General features: G+C 34.0%; 1 protein-coding gene across 1 annotated transcript in view; it reads left to right on the top strand.

Annotated features, from left to right (window-relative positions):
• The first annotated feature begins 211 nt into the window (after positions 1-211).
• The window catches only part of PPP4R4 (protein phosphatase 4 regulatory subunit 4), a 37020-nt gene continuing 14482 nt past the window's right edge, over positions 212-22749 (top strand). Inside the window, exons 1-12 of the mRNA XM_062494699.1 lie at positions 212-277; positions 6874-7021; positions 7755-7828; positions 8441-8547; positions 10973-11080; positions 13127-13248; positions 14769-14891; positions 17105-17274; positions 18306-18425; positions 20204-20281; positions 21111-21194; positions 22186-22368. Coding sequence (XP_062350683.1) covers positions 227-277; positions 6874-7021; positions 7755-7828; positions 8441-8547; positions 10973-11080; positions 13127-13248; positions 14769-14891; positions 17105-17274; positions 18306-18425; positions 20204-20281; positions 21111-21194; positions 22186-22368 — 1368 coding nt within the window. The 5' untranslated portion in view covers positions 212-226. The remainder of the gene's footprint in view (positions 278-6873; positions 7022-7754; positions 7829-8440; positions 8548-10972; positions 11081-13126; positions 13249-14768; positions 14892-17104; positions 17275-18305; positions 18426-20203; positions 20282-21110; positions 21195-22185; positions 22369-22749) is intronic.

Below are 22749 nucleotides of genomic sequence, written 5' to 3' on the forward strand. Positions count from 1 at the left end.
TGGTCTTCTGCCATGTATTATTAAAAAAAAAAAGCCTTTTTGCTTGCATGAAAAACCTGAATAGTCTAGGTTTATTCTAATTGTTGTTTTTCTTTGTTTTTTTGTTTTTAATGAAAGCCATGAGCTCGTAATCATCTTAGTGAGTAATGTCTTGTATGTTTATGTTTTTGTAAGTTCTGGTCAGGATATCCAAGGAACAAGTGTGGTGGCAAATCTTCCAGTTCTTATGCGACAGAATCCTGCAGAAACACTTCGTCGGGTTTTACCAAAAATCAGAGTAAGTTTTGGGTATTGAGGTTTGAATGTTACTTTTTCTGCCAGTTTAAGTACTTTAACAAAGGAAAAAAAAAATCCCACTTTTGCTGCAAACTCAGTCTTCAGGAGATGTGTGTCCAGATGTGTGTCCAGTTGTGTTCACACAACTTACAAAGTATTACAGGTATTATAGTTTAAAAAAAATTGTTAAAACGGGGTGGGGGGGGGGAAGCAGAATTAGTACTACTTAAATGTTCCAAATATTTACCAGTGTTTTGACAGCTTTTTGAGAATTCTTTTTGAGGAGAAGTTCATAATGGTTGAGTCATAATGGTTGATTCTGATGTTCTTGACCTCCTGTCATCCAAACATAAAGGTCTTCATGGTGCTGTCCAGAAGAGTATAGTTTGCGTTTAGCTGTCTGTGCAATTTCATGTTCTGCCTTACACATTTTTAATAAGTCATGGCTAGTTGTGATAAATGCATGCTGACCATGTAATGTTATAGAGTAATTTTATATAGAGATATGTATTTATAAAGGATATTTGGGTTGTTTAACCTGGAGAAGAGAAGGCTCTAGGTACACTTTATTTTGACTTTTCAGTTCTTAAAGGGGGGCTTATAAAAAGATGAAGACAAACTTTCTGGCAGTGCCTTTTGTGATCTGACAAGAGGCAGTGGGGTTAAACTCAAGAAGGATAGATTCAAACTAGATGTAAGAAGGATATTTTATAACATGAGGATGGTAGAACACTGCAACAGATTGCCCAGAAAAGTTATGGATGCCCTGTCCCTGGAAATGTTTAAGGTCGGACTGGATGGGACTCTGAGCAGCCTGGTCTAGTGGAAGGTGTCCCTGCCCATTGCTGTGGGGGTGGACCAGCTGACTTTTAAAGGTCCTTTCCAACCCAAACCATTCTATGATTCTGTGATTATGGAGAAGATACCTGTCTCTGTATTTCCACTCTGCCCCTATGAACCCTTCCCCAGAAGAAGTGTACAAGTTCATTTAAGGTGTGCTTTAAGGAGCAGCCTTGGCCAGGTGAGAGCAAAGTAAATCATAAATACAAATGCAAAACTTAATAATGCTAAAGAAGAAGAAGAAGAAGAAGAAGAAGAGGGTTGGAGCGGGCCTTATCAGTGTATGCAGAGCAAAGACACACACAGACAGGCTCTTTGCAGTGGTACCCAGTGACAGAACTGCAACTGTTGTTGCAGTGCACACAAACAGAAACACAGGAGGTTTCTTGTGAACATCAGCAATCACTTTTTCACTGTGAGGGTGGCTGAGCAGTGGCACAAGTTGCTTAGAGATGTTGTAACTTTAGAGAGCTGTAACTGGCCCTGCTTGAGCAGGGCGATTGGACAAAATGCCTTCCAGAAGACCCTTCTGGCCTCAAGCATTCTGTGAATATCACACATCGCCTCTCAAATACGTTATCTCCTGAAATATCTGTGATCTCAGGAGACTTCTGTTTCTTAAGAAGAGCTGTTACAACTTTTTTCAGATTATTTAGATTCAGCAGATGGTCAAGCAATAGTTTCCCTCAGGACTAAGGGCTGGTATAGCCTGGCAGATTGTTTAGAAAACATTAAAGTGCTTCTGGTTGCATTCTGTGCTATAGGATGGAGGTCAATAGACATTTTGCTTAAATATGTATGAGTTTAAGAGTGCTTTGAGAGGAATAACTTGAAGTTGCAAAGTAATTGGTAACCCTTCAACTTGCATGAAATAATCTGCATGTACAACCACATTGTTGTGGCATACATAATGTAGTCTTTCTAAACCAACCTACTGGCTTCAAGAAAAGTTGGTTTGGTTTTTTTATGCTTACCATACTGAATCCACTTCGGCCTCTGGTTTTCTACTTTTAGAGCAGAATTCTTCCAGAAACTAAGGAGGAATAAGAAACACGGAATTTTCTACCCTTATTTTTTAGAATGTAGATAAGTGCTGCTCTTGGCCTGTCTTCAATTAAAAAGTCTAATATGGGAATACAGATTTTGATTCTAGTTTTAAGGATTTTTATATAGGGATGAAGAAAATATTTGAAAGTATGATCATTTGCATGATTAGGGCCTAGAGCCTGGAAAGTATTTGTACAGTGGAAGTTGGATCTCAGTGTGATCTTTGCTCAGGCTGTACTTAATTACTTTGTAAAAGTATCTTCCTGTATAATATTAAAGACATTCAACTGAAAACAGTATATGAAAAAAAAAGCATGAGGAATTGAAGATCGAAATATTTGAAATGAGGCAGACAACTTTAATAATAAATGCAATCAATCTTTGAGCAAATTACTGAGAAAAGTAGTGTGCTTTTCATCTTACAGTGTCATTTAAACCTAAACTGGATGCCTTCCTAGATGATAAATTAAATGAAACCTAAGTTAATGGCTCCAGACAGAGGTAAAAAAGTAAAATATAATGAGGTCAGTCTGAATCCAAGCATTCCTTTCAAGTTTAAGCTTTATAAACTGAAACTTTTTGGGATGTATTGGAATTAAGTTAATTTGTGTGGCAATGGTCTTATAAAGTCAGTTCTTCAATGGTGTTCTGTTATGTAATATTACTTATCTGTAATTGAAGTAAAGTGATATTGTAGCCACATGCACTGCACTTTTAACTGCAAAACAGCATCTGACATCATGAACTTGAACTGGTTTTTTTCTTAACCTTGTTTTTATTGGAGGAATCATCCTGACCATTAAATTGAAACTTTTATAGACTGTAAAGGCAGAATTGAACTGAACTGTGATTAGAGTCTTGCAAATGTAATCTGCCATTGCAGGGAAATAAACTCATTTAAATTACTGCACTTGGTTCTACTTCTTTAGGTTGGGAGTAATCATTTGCGAAATCAAATTGGCACATGAAGAATGAATTGTGTAGTAGTTTCAGAGGGCTGCTTATTTGAAAGTATTGTCACCATATAATTGCATAAGGAAATTAGTTTACTTATTTAGCATACTTGCAGACACCCAAAGCAAAATTAGTGTTTTTATTAAAGCTGAGGGTAAAGCAGATAAAGAAAGAAATAAATGCAAGGAGTGTTCAGTCTGAATACATTGCAAATTTGTATTTAATTTGTGAAAAATTGATAAACCTGGCTACTTCTAGAAATATAGAAATGGTGTATGGAAATTGCTTATCATTCTGTGAAATCTAATTAAATTTAAATTGTATCAAGGACACATATATATATAAGGGTTTTAGGTCTGAGGTGGGTAAAATCAATGCAACAATAAACGTGACATACTTAAATAATTCTTGAATTAAGTGTCAGTATTTTGGTTATTCTATTTAAACAAACATGCAGTTTATAATTTAGATATTGGTGTAGGAATGAGATTAAGAAGTTGTATTTTTTTAATTCTGCTGTTAAAATGAAGTTGCATCCTTATATATGTTCTTTTGCATAGAGAAACCCACTCTGGATTTCTGCATGCACCTCCTCATGAACCTTGGAAGTCATTGAAATGAAGATTTAGGGGACGCTTAGCCATTCTTACAAGCATTTCTCTTTGTGCACAAAATGGCTCTTTTCAGAAGATGTTAATAGTATTTTTCCTGCTTTCCATCTTTGGGCTTTGCAACCAAAAGTGATGGAGGGAGATTGCAGGTGTCTGTCCAAATGACTAATAGGACATTTTTCCAAATGCTGTGATTGCAGCAAGCTATGCTTATTCTTGTTGTTGTGTATACATCAGGCTTTATTCAGTGTTGTCTGATTAGTTCCAAACTCATTTTCCCAGTTACTTATTTTTCTAATATATCAGCCTCCTCTTGTAAGCTTTTCTTTTCCATAGCTGATTATATAATTTAAGAAAAGGTGGGGTGATTTTCATCTTTCCTTATCCTTAATATTAATTTTAAGGTCCATTCTCATTGTATCCTTGAGCTTCTTTAATTTCCATTGCTTCTGTGTCTTTTGGTCTTAAATGAAAATTTCTATCATACCAATGCAATTACTAAAATTATTTGAGTATGTCTCTGCTTGCAGAATTCTTTCAAGAGAATTCTGTTGTTGCAGGACAAAATATGCCTTTAAACTAGAGGTGGATTTTCTTTTTTCCGATTAATGGAATAAACCAGGCTTTCTAAATTTTAAGTTTTGACGCCTGAGTTTAACTTGTAGACATTAGAATAGTTAAGAACATGCTAATACCCTTAAATTCCATTAAATACGCTTGTCTGAATAAGATAGAAAAGAGAGCTATTTTAATCTGGAGTGAAAATTTGTGGAGTATCCATGTATAGAAAAATGTATTACTTTCACTAAGTAAATTGAAGTTACTCAGTTTGGGTTCTATGAAAATGGAAAGAGGAGACCCATACGTTTCCAAATGCGGAACTGTACAGTTCTGAGTGCAAACATCAGTGCAGGCAGGTGTGTAAGCAGTCTAGAAATTTATATTTCAATGTCTCCCGAGGTCCATGAGGAGGCACATCCAGAGAATGTGTTCTCACACATGACTATCCAGAGTTATGTGGATCAGTGGAGGAGACTATTTGGGAACTTTGTTTGTTGGTAAGTAACCCTGTTTGTATTGCGTACAAAGTAAATATGTACGGAAAACTGAATTCAGAGAATCACAGAATTATTTAGGTTGGAAAAGACCTTTAAGTTCATCACATCCAACTGTTAACCTGGCACTGCTCCATAATTTTCTGGTCTGCACTTCTGTGTTAGCATCTACGGTGTGTAGATAGTGCTCTTGGTTCTCTTGATGATGTTTTTTTTTTTTGAACAAGCATAAGCCAGAGTCCCAGAAAAGTATGGACAGGTATTCTGATCCCAAAAATATTCAAAATACAAAATTGCTGGGTGTCCTTATTCTTTCTTTGCTGTGGCTGTGAGAGCAATACCAGAACAAGGACAGAGTCTGAGGAAATAAGAAGAAGGAGGTTTCCATGGGTGTTGAATGGAAATATTTTGTGAAAAGCAGCACAGTGCTGTCCTTTTTTTCATTTGTGGGAGCGTGGGCACAGAGATTCCTTTTAGAAAAAACATGGTTGTAAAATGTGACAGGTCTTGAAAGATAAGTTATGGTTATCCTTGAAATAAGATAAGCTAATAATTGTACATTTGCATGTACAAATTGTTTGACTTTTGTAGAATGAATTTTTTTTTGTTTTTACCAAGCAAAATAGTAATTTCTTAGATGTTCTCTACAAACTATTTTCTCAGCAAAATTCCTCTGATGTTCAATGCTTAGAGTCATGGAATTAAATTTGGAAAAGCCCTAAGATTATCAAGTACAATTGTTTACCCAGCACCACCATTTTCACCATGTTCCTATCCATATGCCTTTTGAACATTTCCAGGAATGGTGGTTCCACCATTCCCTGGCAGCCTGTTCCAGTGCCTGACCACCCTTTCAGTGAGGGAAGCCACTCTCCAGCCTCTCTGTCCCCAACCTGTAGCACTTCATGGGGTTTGTGTGACCCAGGTGTAGGATCCAGTGCTTGTCTTTGTTGAACCTCAGACCGCTGGCCTTGGCCTTGATATTAATTAAGATATTAAAGAGGACTGGCCCCAACACAGCTCTGGGGATCCCCACTTGTGACTGGCTGCCAACTGGATGTAATTCCATTCACCAACACTCAGGACCTGGCCATGCAGCCAGTTTGTAACCCAGTAAAGAGTCCAATCCATAAAGAACCATGCACTTAGATGCAAAATGAGTATTTTTATAATCTGATCCAGGGTTATTTTTATTTTCAATTAAAAGTCTGGCTTATTTTTGATTTTTGGCAGGTGATCTGAGAAAATTCTTTTAATATCAAGCGCTTTAAAAAAGCTACTAAACAGTGAACTTTTTATTTTCTCATGAAATAAGACACACTTAGAAAAGTAAACTAATGGAATGTTCACTTAGTTGATAGATATTTACTGTTATTAATACTTACAGTGAATGCTATGTCAAAGATTGCATCCTGCAAAGTCTGTGCATAGATCTGAATTTTAAAATATAAATTGCTTGCTTTTAAATTAAAAAAGAACAGTAATATTTAATTTAATTTCAGCATACTAACTTTGCTTAACTTTTGAATGGATGATTTTAAAGACAACCTAATTGATTACATTCTTGTGTGTCAGAGCTCAGAAGTCTAAAGGTTTTGTTAGCTAGATAAATATTCTAGTGTATCTTGCTTTATTCTTAAGAATATATATTTACTTTTCATTTGCATTCCTTGTTAATCAAGGGTTGAAATTTAAATTACCTTCTGCTATTTTAGTATCTCTTACTGGATGAATGAATGAATGAATGAATGAAATATTTCCTCTCAATTCATGTTCATAAACAGCAGAAGTGCATTTGTTGGCTGGACTGTTCCTACCTCTCATTTTGTAAAGTAGAAAAATTTTGCATTGATGAAACTTGAAGTCACAAAAATATAAGTATCTTATTTTTCTTAGAAGATTGATGATATGGCATAAGAAAGTCTAATGTTTGCAATAAATTGCGGTTAAGAGAAAATAATTTTTCAGCAAATTTTGTGGTTTACCCAGGTTGTTGCATATTAATTCTAAAAGTGAATGTAAAATTTTGGATGTTCTTTCAGTACACTTCTGCCTCACACTCTAAACTGTTACAATTTGTAATTGTACAGGAGGTTCTACACGTTGCAGGAGTGGAAATGCAGTTAACAGCTGCTGTTTCTTTTTTGACTGTTCTGCAAGAGGAGTCAGTGTCCATTCATACGTACTCCCACTCCTTCCTACACATCATTCTCCAGAACCTGGAACACAGAGATGCAGGTCAGGGCCCTACAGCTACTCTGATGGCTGATGACCTCTACATGTTTTGTTCCCTTAGTGACCCTACAGTACTGTGTCAACAGTGAGTGCAATCACTGTGACTTTGTGTATCTAGGCTTGCATGAGTGAAAAGATTTTTGCAGGACAACCACTTTCGTACTGATATTTAAATGTAATTCTGATTGAAGCAAAAAAACAAAAAAAAAACAAAACAAAAAAACAGCCTCTCACTTTGTCTAAAGAATTAAATCCCAAAGTTGTTTCTGAGTCTGAGCTTCTCCTGAAGTACCAACATTTTGTGGCTGTGAAAATGGAGGGAGGATGGTTGGCATTTGTTTTGTGTTGATTATTTTTACTTAATTTCTTTGACGCTAATTTTAGAATACAAAGGAAAAAAAAGGCCTGTTGTGCAGCTAGAAAGTTTCAGTGGGCGTAAGAAAAGAATATGCTTCTAAGTGAGGGAAATTAGCTTTATAAAGCAATCAGAGTAGTTACTAATTTTATATAGGAATTGGAAAGGAAAAAGAAATGGGGGCAGACTTTGCTTCTTACCTATCCTACTTCTTACTGTGAAGTTTTGAATGTTAGTATTTCAGTTTACAGATTCAGATGCACAGCTGCTTAAAGATGTGCGTAAAAAGTTAAAGCAGTTTTGTAAAACTGTTGTATGTTTTGGTTTAGCTGTTGTATGTACAATATAAGATATCATATATAACTCATTTCTTTTAAACAGGTGTCAGCAATGCATGGTTAGAAACTCTTCTTGCTGTAATAGAAGCTTTACCAAAAGAAACTGTCAGACATGAGGTAATACTAATCTCTCATGCTAACAAAGAAACATTAGGATTCTAAGATTGTAAGATGTATTTCCCTGCAATTTTTATTCACCTCAGTCAGATTTATGGCACTAAGTTATAATGCCAATCCCCTTTATTTAGCTAATTTATTCACTTTTAAGTATTCATATTTGTTAAGTTTAAAAGATTTGCAACAGACATATTGACTGTGTTTATAATTTAAAACAATATGAAGATTTAAATATGTGATTGTTTATATAAAAGTTCTCATTAAAATAAGAGTAAAATCCAGAACCACTTAAAAATCACTTTTAAAGGGTAAAAACTTAGGTTGGAAGAAACACAGAGAAATTATTCTAGTCACCTCCAAAATGTAATTACACTTAACTATAATAGTTAACAGTTAATTAGTTAATAATAAACTAATTGTAATTTTAAAGATGTTGTTTAAGCAAAATCAACTATTAATATGCATAGGCGCCATTATTATTAGTACTGATTAATTCCCTGAAAAGTTTAATTACGTTTGGAATATATTTTTCTATATCTTTTTAACGAAGACAAATACTTTATTAAATACTCAAAATTTTTCTGCTCATATTTCTTCTTTCTTTCTTTGTAGATCCTGAATGCACTTGTTTCCAAAGCACAGCTTTCTCAAACACTTCAGTCCCGCTTAGTTAGTTGTAAAATCATGGGAAAAGTAGCTAACAAATTTGAAGCCCATATGTGAGTACATTGTCAATATATTTTCAATTTATATTTGTAAACCAGTATTTCTTTGTTAGCAGACAAAAATTACTACAAGTAGATTTTATTGCAAAAATGAAATGCTTTTTTTTTTTACAGATTCCCTTAATTATTTAAATGTCGTGTTCAGACTTGCAGATGTTCATAATTCTATAACTTGATTTTTTTTATGTTCTTTCACAGATTTGAATGGATATCATTTCCATGCTATTCTTCCATATTGTTTTTCAAGCCACACAGTGGATTTGCCTGCAAACTTACAGGCACAAAACACAACTTCATCTCCTCAGTGTTTCTTGTCATAAAAATTCCATTCTTAACTTTTTATTATGTAACCAAATTAAGCATGTAGATCTTTTTTTTTCCTATCCCTAGTTAAAATGTAGATATATCAGGAACTACTGCTGTTCCCTCATATTATCCAGCCCTTAGGTTCAGCATCTGTGAGTCTGGACAGAAGAGGGTGCAATGATGGAAGTAAATCTGAGTCATTCATCTGCCCAAAGCAGTTGGTGTGATATTCCTTGGTCAGTTTATCCAGGACCACTTCACCTGTGGTTTCAAATGCGTTTGCTATCTGGGCAATCCAGCACAGCATGGCTTTGAATTACAACAGAAATCCACTGTGGGCCACTAAATCCCCAGAAACTGTCTAGCTGAGGAAGTCCACTCTAATAATGATTTTGACCTGCCCCGAAATGTAAGAATTCAGTATAACAGAAAAAAAGAACAACAGGACAATATGACAAGACATTTAGGAATAAATTTCTTTAGCTTATTTTTTTTTCTAGAGTAGAAAAAGAACTAGAAACACCCAAAAGGAAACTATCTAAATCTTCATTTGCTGTTTAGACTATACTTGTTGGGCATTCAGAAGTTAAATGAAAATGGTAGAGTAGTATTTTTTGAGAATGTTTCCCAATCTTTATATTCCAAATCTCTAGGACTCTGTCAGAATAGCAGTTCCATTTATTTATTATTATTTATTTATTTTGATGTTACATTTTCATGGAAATAAGTGATTTTACGGGTTATTTGGAATCTTGTGTGAAAGTATAGTAGTAGTTATTAGTAGTCATAATAATCACATCTTTTGTGGTGTTTCTTCAACAAGATTCCTTGGTGTTCCAGAGTAGGAATCCCCTCATTTCAGTAAACAGGTCTTGGCACCTTTTCTGCACAGCTACTACATTTTAAAAAGATAACTCAGAATTTTCTGGGACATGTTGTTCTTCTGGTAGAGAGAGCTGAGTGCAGTTCAGAGGCCTGAAAAGAGAGCTGGGTCCCCAGGTTTAGGATGTGGCAGACTGAAATTCAGGACACTCTCTTTTTCCACTTTCAGAAGGGCTCTTGGTACAAGCCCAGAAGACATATCTGTCCCCTTGAGTAGGCAATTTATAAACATATCTTCACTTTCTTCTACAGAGTGGCACAGTTTTTCCTCATAAAATTTGTACTGTAATTTAAAACTTTGTGTTTGATGTTACTCCCAGGTTATTTTATATCCTGTCCTTGTTATGGAGCACTAGTTTTTCTGATTCAGTGTATTCAAAAATGTTGAATTTCCAAGACTGTAACTTTTAGAAACTTGAAATTTTTGAAACTTGAGGCTAAATTTTTATGTAAGAAGTAAATTAATTTTCACTGGAATGAATTGAGGCTGTGCAAGCTGGCTTGAAAATTTGCTTGTCAGTGTCTACATGTTACTGTTTGTCTTGAGTTTTGCAATAAAATAAGGATTTTTATAGTGATATTTTATGAATACTTATGACAGAACCTTGGGCAGTGAAAGGAAGCACAATGGCTGATTCTGCCAAGTTGTGATATGTTTTTTTACTGAAGTAGGAATCAAAATTTTTATTTTGTATCTGCCATTGATTTACATGAATACTCGGTCTGCTTGCCTAAAGGCATTGCAATATTCAAGCTTTTAATCTTAAATTCTTTCTCTCCTTTCTTCCTAATTATGTCTTGGGTGATACCTGCTTATCAAAGATGAGATATTGCAGACATTTAATTGGGATTTGCATTTCCATTTATATAATCATTTTATTCTTTCAGTGGCTGTTCAGTAATTTTACTGAAGATGGTTATTAAATGAGGACAGCATTCTACTACAGTAGCCTACCTACTATTTTTGTAGTTTATAAGAAATAATAGATGAAATATGAGCAAATGATAATGACAGTAAATATTCCTTTTCCTGTTTCTTTGTAGCACATATTGGCATCCAATGTACAATATTCTTTTCTAATTGGTGATTATCAGAAAAAGTAATTTACTGTATGTGATAAATTAGTAATATGTGGGATAAACAAGTAATATGTGAGTGAAGTTTAGTACTACTCAATAGATTTTATATATTCTTGTTCTATATATTGATCAAAAATGTTCACATTTTTAGCATTAAAAGAGAGGTTCTTCCACTGGTAAAATCACTGTGCCAGGATGTGGAATATGAAGTTAGAACTTGCATGTGTCGGCAGCTGGAACACGTAGCTCGAGGAATAGGGTGAGTGCAGTTTGCCTTATTGATCTTAAATGCAAAGTATTGCTCTAAAATGTTAACCTAAAAACTCCTTATAAAATTGCTGAATTCATGAATACTCATTAATGAGTTGGGAATGTACAGATGTGTTCTTAGTAGTTGGCTCTTGGCAGTTGTCTCTTTTCCAATTTTAGATTTTTCTTTCTCTTTTATAGAAAAATTGCTGAACCATGAACCCAGCAGTTTTTTGTAAAGAATGACTTCATCTGTAGCTTCTTGAAATAATCTCAGTTATCCATTGGTGGTATTTGGCTTATTTAAAAATTCTGACAAGTGTCAGCAGTTTTAATAATTACTGTGCTGTGTTTTGAGAAAGGATGCTAAATGGCTTTTGTAAGCAAATTTCAGCTCAGTATCAACTTTTACTCGAAGCTTGAAGGCCTTCAATATTCACACATAGGATTGAAAAAGTCTGGAACTTTAATAAAAGAAAATGTTAATTACACACAGGATTGGTCTCTGAGAGAACAAATATTTTAAAATTCAAGATCTCTCTACCTGTTATTTTGTCAGGGAGGAAAAAAAGCAGTAACTTCTTTTACAGAATTGAAAATTTATCAAGTAACATTCCTTACCCAGTGTTAAACATTATGTAATATTAATTATTATAATATATATTATATATACTTACTAATTATATTATTGTACTTATAATACTATGTATTCTAATATTATCTTATTAGTATAAGATAAATACCCATACTGGAAATGAAATTTTCTTAATTCTGTTTAGTGTCTTTAAAATGAGCTAAATTTCTCTTATTCTGCCTGGGAGTTGAAAGTTTAAAAAAAACATAGTTATTGTGCAGTGGCAAATGACAGCTTTACTGGTAATTTACCCCACCTTAGAATAGTGGGCTTGATAGGGCTAAATACTTTGTTATCAGCTAGTGGTCTGTTCTGTGTATTTTTCTTTGATTCTTTCCTCACCAACTTTTATTTTTAGCATTAATGTAGTTTTTACTTAATCCCTTCTCAATGCTTTAGATGATTTAATCTCATGAGAAATGGTAAATATTGATTGCTTTCAATATGGAAGCTATTCCAGTGTGTCATGTTGAGGATCAGTAGGTAATAGGTAAATAAAAAATAACTAAACAGACATGAGCAAGTTTTCAGGTAAATATTGAAGGTATAATGTCACAACAGTCCAAATGCTTATTTTTTCTAGTTGGTGTTACTGCCACTAAATGTTCTATCATTTTCTCATAATTTTATTTGAATTTTTAATTTTTTGCTTTGAAGAATACTGTTAGCACCTTGATTTGCTGGTAGGTATAATAAACTCTGTGAAGTGCAAATCACTTTGATGCTAATGATAAACATTGGAAAGGATTATTGTTTATATTGACTTACAGAAGGGACAGTTGTTACTGCATTAGTCTGATTGGAAGGGATATTTTGAGCATTTTTATTTCAGCACCCTGGAGTTAAGTATTAGCAGTATGTTAGTAGGTCATTATGTGCCAGGGTAAAACAGGAGAAGCAGAACCCTTTCTTTACTACTTTAAACCAAAACCCAATGTTTAGACTAGTTGGGAAATCATATTTTCTCTGAGCAGTACATATTCTCTGCAAAGAAGGCTCATCTTTGATATATAAAATTTCCAGACACTCTAATCCAACATAGCTCATACTTATTAAATTTTGGCTTTGGATCATCATATTGAGCATATTTGATCATAAGAATTTTCTTAGTGATACAGTGAAATAGCTGGAACCCTTTGAATTTTTTCAGACTACATTTTCTCTAATTTATTTTGAGCTAATTTGAATGTGTTTTTAATGATGGAGTTTTGCGTTTAAAATGTTTCTTTGGTTGACGAAGAAAAGTTCTGAACTTGACTGGAGGTTTTTATTTATCTTCAATTTCCTTAGAACTTTGTCAGTTTTTTCTTCTTGACTACAAAAAAAAAAATCTAAATCAGTATTTCGAGGACGAATTCTGTTTTGCAGCGGCACTGTTGTTTCATTGTAAGTTTTCTTTTGACTGCTTGCTTCACGTTGCAGGACAGAGCTAACAAAAACTGTGGTGCTTCCTGAGTTGGTGGAACTGGCAAGAGACGAGGGCAGCAGTGTACGCCTGGCAGCTTTTGAGACCTTAGTGAATCTGCTCGACATGTTTGATGCAGGTAAGAATTTAATTTAGGCTTACTAGCCCAATTCTTAGTGCTCCAGTGCATCTTCTAATTGTATTTAAGTGCTTTTTGTTCCAAATGCATTATTCAGACATTTCTGATTTTATTTTGTTCATTGCTTTGTCCTTTATATTTCCTTATATTTCATGTCTCACAGTGCTTTATATGCAGAAAGTTTTAAGGGAGGTGAGCTAGTTGTCCATTAAATCAATTATTATATTCCAAGTTTCTAATTTAAATGCTGAAATGGAATGAGTAAAATTGCTGTATAAATTATGGGAATATTGTGTCACTAGTATTTAATTCACGTAGAGCTGTCAGTACACAGAATACAAAGTGTTAGCTCAACAAAAATGTACTGTACAGGAACTTGGTGATGAATTATTACAATATATGGTTGTGTTTAAGCCATGTAGAGGAGTGGGTAAGGAACGGAAAAAAATAATGTAGTTTTGGGGAGAATACTGTAAATAGACTTTTAGCAGTTGGTGTTTATATCAGTAAGTATGATAGTAGGTTAATTTTCTAATTCTTGAGCCTCTGTATTGATGCTATCAAGTTTGTGCCTCTGCACCTCTCAGTCTTCACTCCTCCCCCACTCCCTGCTGTAACCACTTTGAGTTACTGTAAGAAGCTTTGAGAAAGCAATCAGAGGTTATTTACAGGTTTTTAAGGATTGTTTCTAAAAATTTGGTTTGTGTGGGTTTTACTTTCATGGCTGAACTAGAAAATTAACACTTTTGAAGGTAAATGACCCAAAATTATATCCTAGAGTTTCTCTCCCACAATATCAAAATATTTCTTCAGGCCAACCTTATTTTGTTCAGCAACAATTATGTGCTGAATTTTGCTGTTGATCTACCATTAAAAAATCATGATCCCTTTAAAACACAAACATTTTAATACAATGGTCATATTTAAAATAAGTTCAAAGATGGAAATTTCTTCAAAAATTTGCTCCTTCATTTTATAAAGACACACAGTGTATGGATTTGGCATTAGTTTCTAAATTATTTATTTCCAGTGTCCTTAATTATTTTGTTTCTCTGTGAATTTATTGTATACCAAAAGATTTTGAAACACTTCTCAGTAGGTTTAAAAAATTAACTTGAAGCATATCCTGATTTTTCTATTTACTGTAACAGTCACGTTCAGTCTTGATCTCCCTGTATTCCTGCTGTTGTAGGAAATCCTGTTGCAGGAGTACTGCAGTATGCTTTCTCTCTATATATTTTTAGTGAATGGGGAAGGTAGTGACTGTTTATTTATTCTCTGTCTCATCCTTTACTGGGGGATGCCTTTTCACTAACAACAAACAAAGAAATGAACATAGCAGGAGAGGTACTTAATTTAGGATCATTCCTTCTACCTCTTGTACATTCAGTGAGTGCCTGCCAGAAGTAATCCTTAGACTGTTAAATGAAAATTTTCTCAATTTATTACAGAAGTTCAGTCTCTGCTCTTTTTGAAATGTTGACAAATGTCTAACTCTAAAAATTTCTTTTGTTTTTCAGATGATCGGAGTCAAACTGTTCTCCCATTAGTGAAATCATTCTGTGAAAAATCATTCAAAGCAGATGAATCTATCCTAGTTTCTTTATCTTTCCATTTAGGGAAACTGTGTAATGGATTATATGGTATGATTTAATTTCTTTTAAAAAATCTTAAAAATAAGGGAAGATTGGAGAATTTGAACTCCTTGGAAAATACCCAGATATGAGTGTATCAAATGAAATGGTAGTTAGTGAGAATTTTGGAAAATTCCTCTTAGGGTGACCATCTGCGTATTATTTGTTGTTGTTTTTGTTTTGTTGAGACAGGGTTAAAGATGGAAACATGGTGTTTTATTGGTTTGACTGATTTATTTGGGTATTCTGGAGCTTGTTATTTGGATGATCGGATTTTTGAAACTAGAAATCTTCAAAAACATTATGATAACTTTTTTTGTTTCTGTACTTGATCTCCTTTTTAAGGCGCTGTGCAGAGTGTGGCCCATAAGGAACTTCAGGGGAAAAAGGAGATTTAACACCTTGTGGATTCCCCAGCTTCAGCTGAGGCCAAATCTGTACTCAAAATTTTTATACCCATAATTTTTGCTTCAATTTTCACTTGAGCACAGCACAACTTTCCCTGATCATTCTGCCCACCATGTATTAACTGTGGAGGAGCAGCACAGAATCATGGCTTTACATTATAATTTCCCCCTAAACTCGTAAAACCTTTGATCTTTCCTACAGCTCTTTAAAATGAACCTTCATGATTATGTTAGAGACTATCGAAGTGACTGCTGCTTCACTACAGATTACTTGAAATGGCTGTTCCACAGTGTCAAAATGTTATTTTGAAAAACAGAGAGCTAGGACAGCCCTTGTTGTGTTTATAATGTTTTTCCAGTTTTCTTTTCTCTAGGTTGAATGACTAATTCCTGATCTTTCCTCACCTCTGAACTCCATCTGACAAGTTCACATTTTTCTTGAAGTGCTTTAGAACCATTGAATGAAGTGAAAGGATTACTTCACATGTCTTGCCAGATACATTTCTGTTAATATATTTCAGTGTGAAAAATTGCCTTTTTTTAAAAGTCTAGCAGCTAGTTAGTCTTTCTCTTTCCTGGCCTTGTGCAGGGGATGCAGATCACGCATGGTAGCTTACTGCTGTTCTAATGGAATAATAGTCTAAAGTTTTAAGACCATATGTCCAGTTATTGAAAATAATTTTAAATTCTGTCTTCTGAAGAATAAGCAGTCTCTGTCCTTGGTTGATGCTTTCAGAATACTGAATAAGCAGACTCTTGTCTAGCATCCAGAAAATCAATGAAAATACTGAATAGTATCACAACTAGGATAGACCTTTATAGAGTTGTCTGTCTTGTCATTAGTACATGGGTAGTTTTCTCTTAGTTGTTTTTCCAAGCAGTTTTGGAGTACCTTTATAGTTTTTAATCTATCATTCCTGTTCCCTTGTTGGGAAAGTCATGACATTTACTGCCTCTTGTTTCACAGGTCCTGTTATCCCCTACTAGAAGGAAATTGAATCACTTTGACAAGTTTTCCTTTTGCCATGTTGGCTACAGCTGGGATTTTTTTTGGGGGGCCGTGTATGTGGGTGTATGTGTATGTGTGTGTGTGAGTGTGTGTGTGTGTGTGTGTGTGTGTGTGTGTGTGTGTGTGTGTGTGTGTGTGTGTTGGTATTTAGTAGTATATGTTTTTATTTCTTTTTTTTGTTTCAACATTTTCAAACATGCAAAAGTACCCTGACTTACCTAATTATATGGCTTGTCCTTTCCCTCTCCAGCTATTAAATACAAGTGTCACTTCAGCCATTTTCTGTTCTGTTATTTGACTTATTTAAGATTTCAACAACTAGTAAAGTATTTTGAATACTGGAATAAAGGACATCTGAAAACATCTTGTTTGAGATCCACTGACCTCTTGCTTCTCTACTTGAAGCTTGAATCTTTGTCAGAGTTATTAATTGTACTCAGCCTGATGATACTAGTGGAATTTGAAAAAGAAAATAAAATTATTAAGCATTTCAGCCTTCTTGATACAAATCACTGATAGCTTTCCTCCCTCTCTGGAATAGAAAATTGAGCTATTTCTTGATTATTCTCTTATTACTAATGTACTTTTAGTTCTTTGATTCTTCTTGCGAGTTACTCCAGTTTGTTCTGAGTACTTGTGTGTACTGATTATACTCTGCTAGATTCAAGAGGGGTAGAAGAGAGAGGAGGGATAAAATCAAGATATTTGATAGATTTTAAAAGACTTGTTTGGGTAAATTATTAATAGCATTTGTAATGAGGAAAGTTTGTTGTTTTGTTTGGTTTTTTTTCTCTTCTTTTTTTGAGGCATTTTTACTCCTGAACAGCACTTGCGGTTTTTGGAATTTTATAAGAAGCTTTCCACGTTGGGTTTACAGCAGGAAAATGGGCATAATGATAATCAACTACATCTGCAAACTCTGGAACAGGAAAAGAAGTATATTTCAGTGAGGAAGAACTGTGCTTACAATTTTCCAGTAAGTAATATTAATTTAAGCTTTAATATTAATTTGTGCTGTGCATATAGTTCACTAAATAGGACTATACAAGTGAGAGAGGAGTTATTCCCAAATTGTTCATTGTTAGCTAGATTTTAGCTCTTTTCTTCAAAGTGTCAGTTAGTGAGGTTGTCCAAAAGAGTTAGCAGGATATACTACTCTTTGCAGAGCCTCAGAAAATTATTTGCAAACTTTGACTGAGGAAATGGTATTCTAAGAGTTTACTGGTCTTGTTCTTTCCTACATATTTTTTCCAAACGCTTAGCACAAAGGATTTGGGAAAAGCTGTATGAAACAGAGTCCCCAGTTTAAAACCACTTGAATCTACACTTCTGCATTCACTGCATGTCACATCATTCTAGGGAGTTGGAGATTGAAACTGAATGCTCAAGTTGATGTTTTAGTCGTGTTCCTGCCTGAGTACAGAAAGTCTTTTCAATTTTATGTGAAGTGTTTAAGTACACCAGTTATATTTCTGTAAATCTACTTTGTATTTTGACATTCTGCATTTGTATTAAATTAAAACACGTTTTTTCACCAAGAGCCAGTAGACAACTATTTTTTCTTCTGCCTTTTAAAGGCAAGCACACTCTATGTAGGTAGACATCTGTTGGTTTATTTGAGCAAAACCAAGGTATGTACAAACACAGTCATACTGAAATTCAGATTCTTGCTTTGCAGCGCTTGCTAAAATGTTGTTTGTTTTTGAAGTATGCATTTGCAGTTTTTGCCACAAAAAGAAACATTAACAATATTTATAAATCTGAAGTTTTGTATCTCATGGTTTTAGTCCTTCGGAAAAACAACATGCAGCATGTCTGGAAGATAAATAAATTCAGTTTGGTTCTCAACTCTGGGTTTTGTCTGGTGCCTGTCTTTTAACAAGGCCAACAAAACTTCCATACTTCCCCCTTAAAATAGTAACCTGTTACCTCTCAAGTTCATTTGATAATCTCTGCTGGTGTCATCCTTTAGCTGTGTAGTTTATAAAGGATTTTATCCTTCCACAGGCTATGATTATTTTTGTGGATCCAAAGAACTTCCATTTAGAACTTTATTCTATATTCTTCTGCCTTTGTCATGACCCTGAGGTTCCTGTCAGATATACCATGGCCATAAGCTTCTTTGAAGTAAGTCTACACTGGTTGTTTGTTAATGCTCCCATAGTTTTGTTTTATTTTGTTTTGATCTTTAAGCTTACATTTGTGACTGTTCAACCAAAATAAAAAGACTTGAGGAAATGTTTAGTTTGTCAAGGGTGTTCAGTTCCTTCTAACCTCTGTATATAGCCCATATACACACATTATTTTATTAAAGTTGTGTAACATGTGGCCACAAGAGATTACTGCTAGGTCAGATTGTAAGGAGCTAGAAGAAACTTTTGATGATATAGTACTACAAACATAAACAAATGTAGTAACTACAATATTTGAAGATTTTAAATAGTATTAGAAAACAGAAAAATGGTAGAAAGGAACTTCCCCCTTTTGTACCTGAAAAAAATTAGACCTGTAGTTTGCTGGTGTGTGTGAGGAATATTTATGTGGAACAAATCTAAATGAAATGCTCAATTTAATATGAAACTACTTGGAAATTTATGTGGATGTAACAGCATATGCATTTTTATATTTTCATTCAGCTTATATAAATTCTGTTATTTTCATAATTTTTTAAATGTACAAATGCATAGGCAGTATTAACTATATGGAGTGAATTCCAGAAATTAAAATACACTTTCCTGTATATAGAAACCAATATAGGGAAATCTTCAATGTTTTCATACTCTTTCACTGAGAATCCTTGTCTTTCAGTCTTTGAGCTCAGCTTTGATCCCATTTTGTTGCTGGGGAAATTGGTAAATTAAGAAGTTTGCTGAAAACGTTTAAATGAATAGTAGAGGGGGAAATGGCTTTATTTCCACCATTTTAATGGACTTGGGTTGATTTCCAGTTCACGTTACCTATTGATTCCTTGTTTTAATGAATGATAGTCCAACATAATTGTTGAAATTGTAAAATTAGCACCTAATTCTACATAATACTTTCTTTCAGCCCTATAACACTATTCAGGTACTGCCTGAGTATAAGGAAAGTATTTTAGCTCACTTAAAAAAAACTGTAAAATTATACCTTGGTCTAAATGTACATTTAGTTCTTGTTGATTTAATTTTAACAGCTTAACTAGTCAGACAAAACTGAGTAATTTATGGCATTCCCTACTAGCTGGATTATTTTCCAAAGAAGAAGAGCCCTTGTAGCCATTTCATTAAAGCTTCACTTTGATTGGGAGGAAGCTCTTATTTTCACTTCGCTTAAAAAAAATTTAAAAAATCATCTAAATATTTCTTGTGGCAAAAAAATCTCATTCCTCAAGTTTGTGTTATGTTTGCTATAAAACCTTTTTAATAGTGTGGAGATGGACTGCTAGTGTTTCTTTTTAAATTTACATGAGACTTATGAATCACATAAGTCATAGTCAAAACCCAAAAGAAGTAAGTGTGAAAAATTCAGGTGGAATGTTGGGGAAACTTAAAATCCAGCACAGGCTAAGAAAATTTTGTGTTTTATCTTCTGTAAATTATACAGCAGGCTGACTCTTAACTCTCCTAATTTACAACATTTGAATATTCCACAAGGAAATTTCTAGCCTTGCAGTGCAGCCATTTGGTAAATGTGAAATAGAGTTAATTCTAAAAGCATGTTTTGTAGTTAGGTAATAGACCTGTTATTTGACTCATGTTCTTTATATAAGCATATTTTTAATGTGATCACTGGGAAGGTACACAACTTTAGGAAGCTGATATTAAACACTTTTTTCTGTGTCTCTTCATGCTTGCTGTAGAGTAAGTAAGCACGGTTCCATAGAACTGAAGAATGTTTCACCTTGCTATCTTACTGTCATTTTTTAGGTTGCTAAGCTTTTAAATTCTGATGTGTATACAATACATAAAGAACTGGTAACGCTATTACAGGATGAGTCACTGGAGGTAATACACTTTTATTGGAACTTTTTTTTGCCTGTTACATCAAAGCAGATTATCTTCATGTTTAATAACTCTTCTCTAACACAGTAGAGTAACAATTTGAAATGATTAACAGCTTTTACTTCTGTTGCACAGACTCTGCATAAGGATGCCAGCCTTCTGTGAATAAAAAGGAGGAAAATAGGAAAGTGTTTGAATTTAGTAAACCCTGTCTAAATTAATTAGCTTTTAAGAATACTAATTCTAAATAGTTGTAATTGCTGTATTATTTATTACCTTACAGACTCTAAAAAATTTTGGGTTTTGTACCATTAAAATAATAGTTCATAGGATTCAAGGTCTTTTGCTGTGTTTTATTTTTATTGTCCAACTGAAGAGGAGATAAAGAAGTTGTATATATGGCTCGAAGATCAAGATTTACAGAAAGAGATTTGGTCCAAGATTACTTTTATAGAACATGAATGAGTTCTATTGCAGTTAACATGGTGAGAATTTTTTTGGATGGAAAAAAGAGACATATTTATATTTTTGAAAAAAAAATCATCATTTTCTATGATATCAGGTACTCCAGTAATAAGTTAGACTGCTCCAGTTAGAAAACTTGTCTGATCACATAAATAAAAACTGAGACCTGTAATGCTTATATTACTTACTGCCTTAAAGTATCAGTCATCAATCCAACTAATCAATGCAACTAATCTCCTTTTTTTTTTTTTTTTTCAACATGAGAGAGCAGTAACTTAAAAGGTGTCAGCAGGGATATGTTGGTGAGATTTAAAAATGGAGTTGAGTTCATTTACAGACCTCTTTCATGCAGCCTTTCTTTAAATAGGTGTTAGATGCCCTAGTAGGTCACCTTCCTGAAATCCTTGAACTGATGACTAATGGAGGAGAAAACAATGGATCGGAAAGCAAGGTGGGTATTCTCATAAGGTTTTTAATTTTTTTTTTCTAAATGAAGGTAGTAAGAAATTTCAGACAAATCTTGTAGAAAAAAGCTTTCATGATTAGTTTCTGCTTTGGAGAGATATGAAATTTCTGTTTGGTTTTTTTGATTGCTGACTTTATAAGCTTTAACATTAACAAAATGTTTGGAAATATTAGAGTTATTATGAAAATGAACAGTTACACATGTTCTTTTTCTAATTAACTACAGTTAAGTCAAAACAAAACTTAGTTTCATGTTAAGGGAATGATAGCTAATACCTATTTTAAATCTTTTTCATATTGATGTATGTATGTATGTTACGGGTGCCATTTTCTGGCTTCTGCTAGAAGGAAATCTATTTCCTGATGTAAAGACACTGAATTTAGAGATCTGTACTCAGCTCCCACCTTTTCTAATTCAACTGTATGTGGTTCTGGATGATGGTTTATTCCATGACTCCTCACCTCTAAGATGGAACAGAAGGACTTTGAATTTGTCCTAAGTTTACAGCTGTAAATGTATATAACATACAGCAAATGCAATGTCAGGTGTGGCAGTCTGTTACATTCTTCTTAATGCTAAAGGGAATTTAGCTTGGCTGCTATAAATTCTACTGAGAAAAGGTGCATAATTCCTACTAAAATTAATTCCTACTAAAACTAATTAGGGGATTGAGAACAATAACTGCAAAGATTAAGAGGATAAAAGAGAAATGGGATTCATTTGGTTTGAGAAAGAGAATGCTGAGGAGAGTTGCCGTAATGGTCTTAATATCTGTAAAAGGGTGTTAGAAAGAGAATGGTGTTTAGTTTTCCTTTGTCAGGAGAAGGGATTGGAGATGAAAGTGTATTTAATTAGGTACTGAAATAGCTTTTGGATTAGTCTTCCCTTCTTATATTGCTGGGATTTGCTTTTTAAGCATAGTGACAAGACACACAGCTTGAAAATGTAAAATCACTGTTTATCTTTCTGGTTCTAGTTACTCTCTATTCCTGACTTGATTCCTGCATTAACAACAGCAGAACAGAGAGCAGCAACTTCTTTAAAATGGAGAACACATGAGAAGTTACTACAAAAATATGCATGTCTCCCTCATATCATACCAAGTGATCAGATCTATTACCGTTTTCTTCACAGGATGTTGACAATCATTTTGACAAATGTGAGCCCACCGGTCACTTTCTCATTTGTTTTTATTTGTTAATGCAAGTTACACCACTGGATATTTGCTACGTGTAGTACTTCCTGTGTTATATTAAAGTACTCTCCCTTTCATATGATATACCAAACTGTGGCATTTTTTCTATGAGAACCTTTGCTGAAAACTTGCCCTCATTTGAGGAGCAAAATTTGGATTGATAATTTTCCTCCTACCCAAGACTTCTTCCTCTCCTTGTGCTCATCACCAGTTTGTTTCTAGTTAAATCAAAACTTTTTCCTCTGAAATAAGCCTTCTTTTTCCTGATTCCATACATTACATGGTGTTTGTTCTTTATGATAAAGAACTCTGCATTTCTATAATAAATTACATTTAGAGCTACTA

The sequence above is a fragment of the Cinclus cinclus genome, chromosome 6 (genome assembly GCF_963662255.1).
Source record: "Cinclus cinclus chromosome 6, bCinCin1.1, whole genome shotgun sequence".
Classification (NCBI taxonomy): domain Eukaryota; kingdom Metazoa; phylum Chordata; class Aves; order Passeriformes; family Cinclidae; genus Cinclus; species Cinclus cinclus.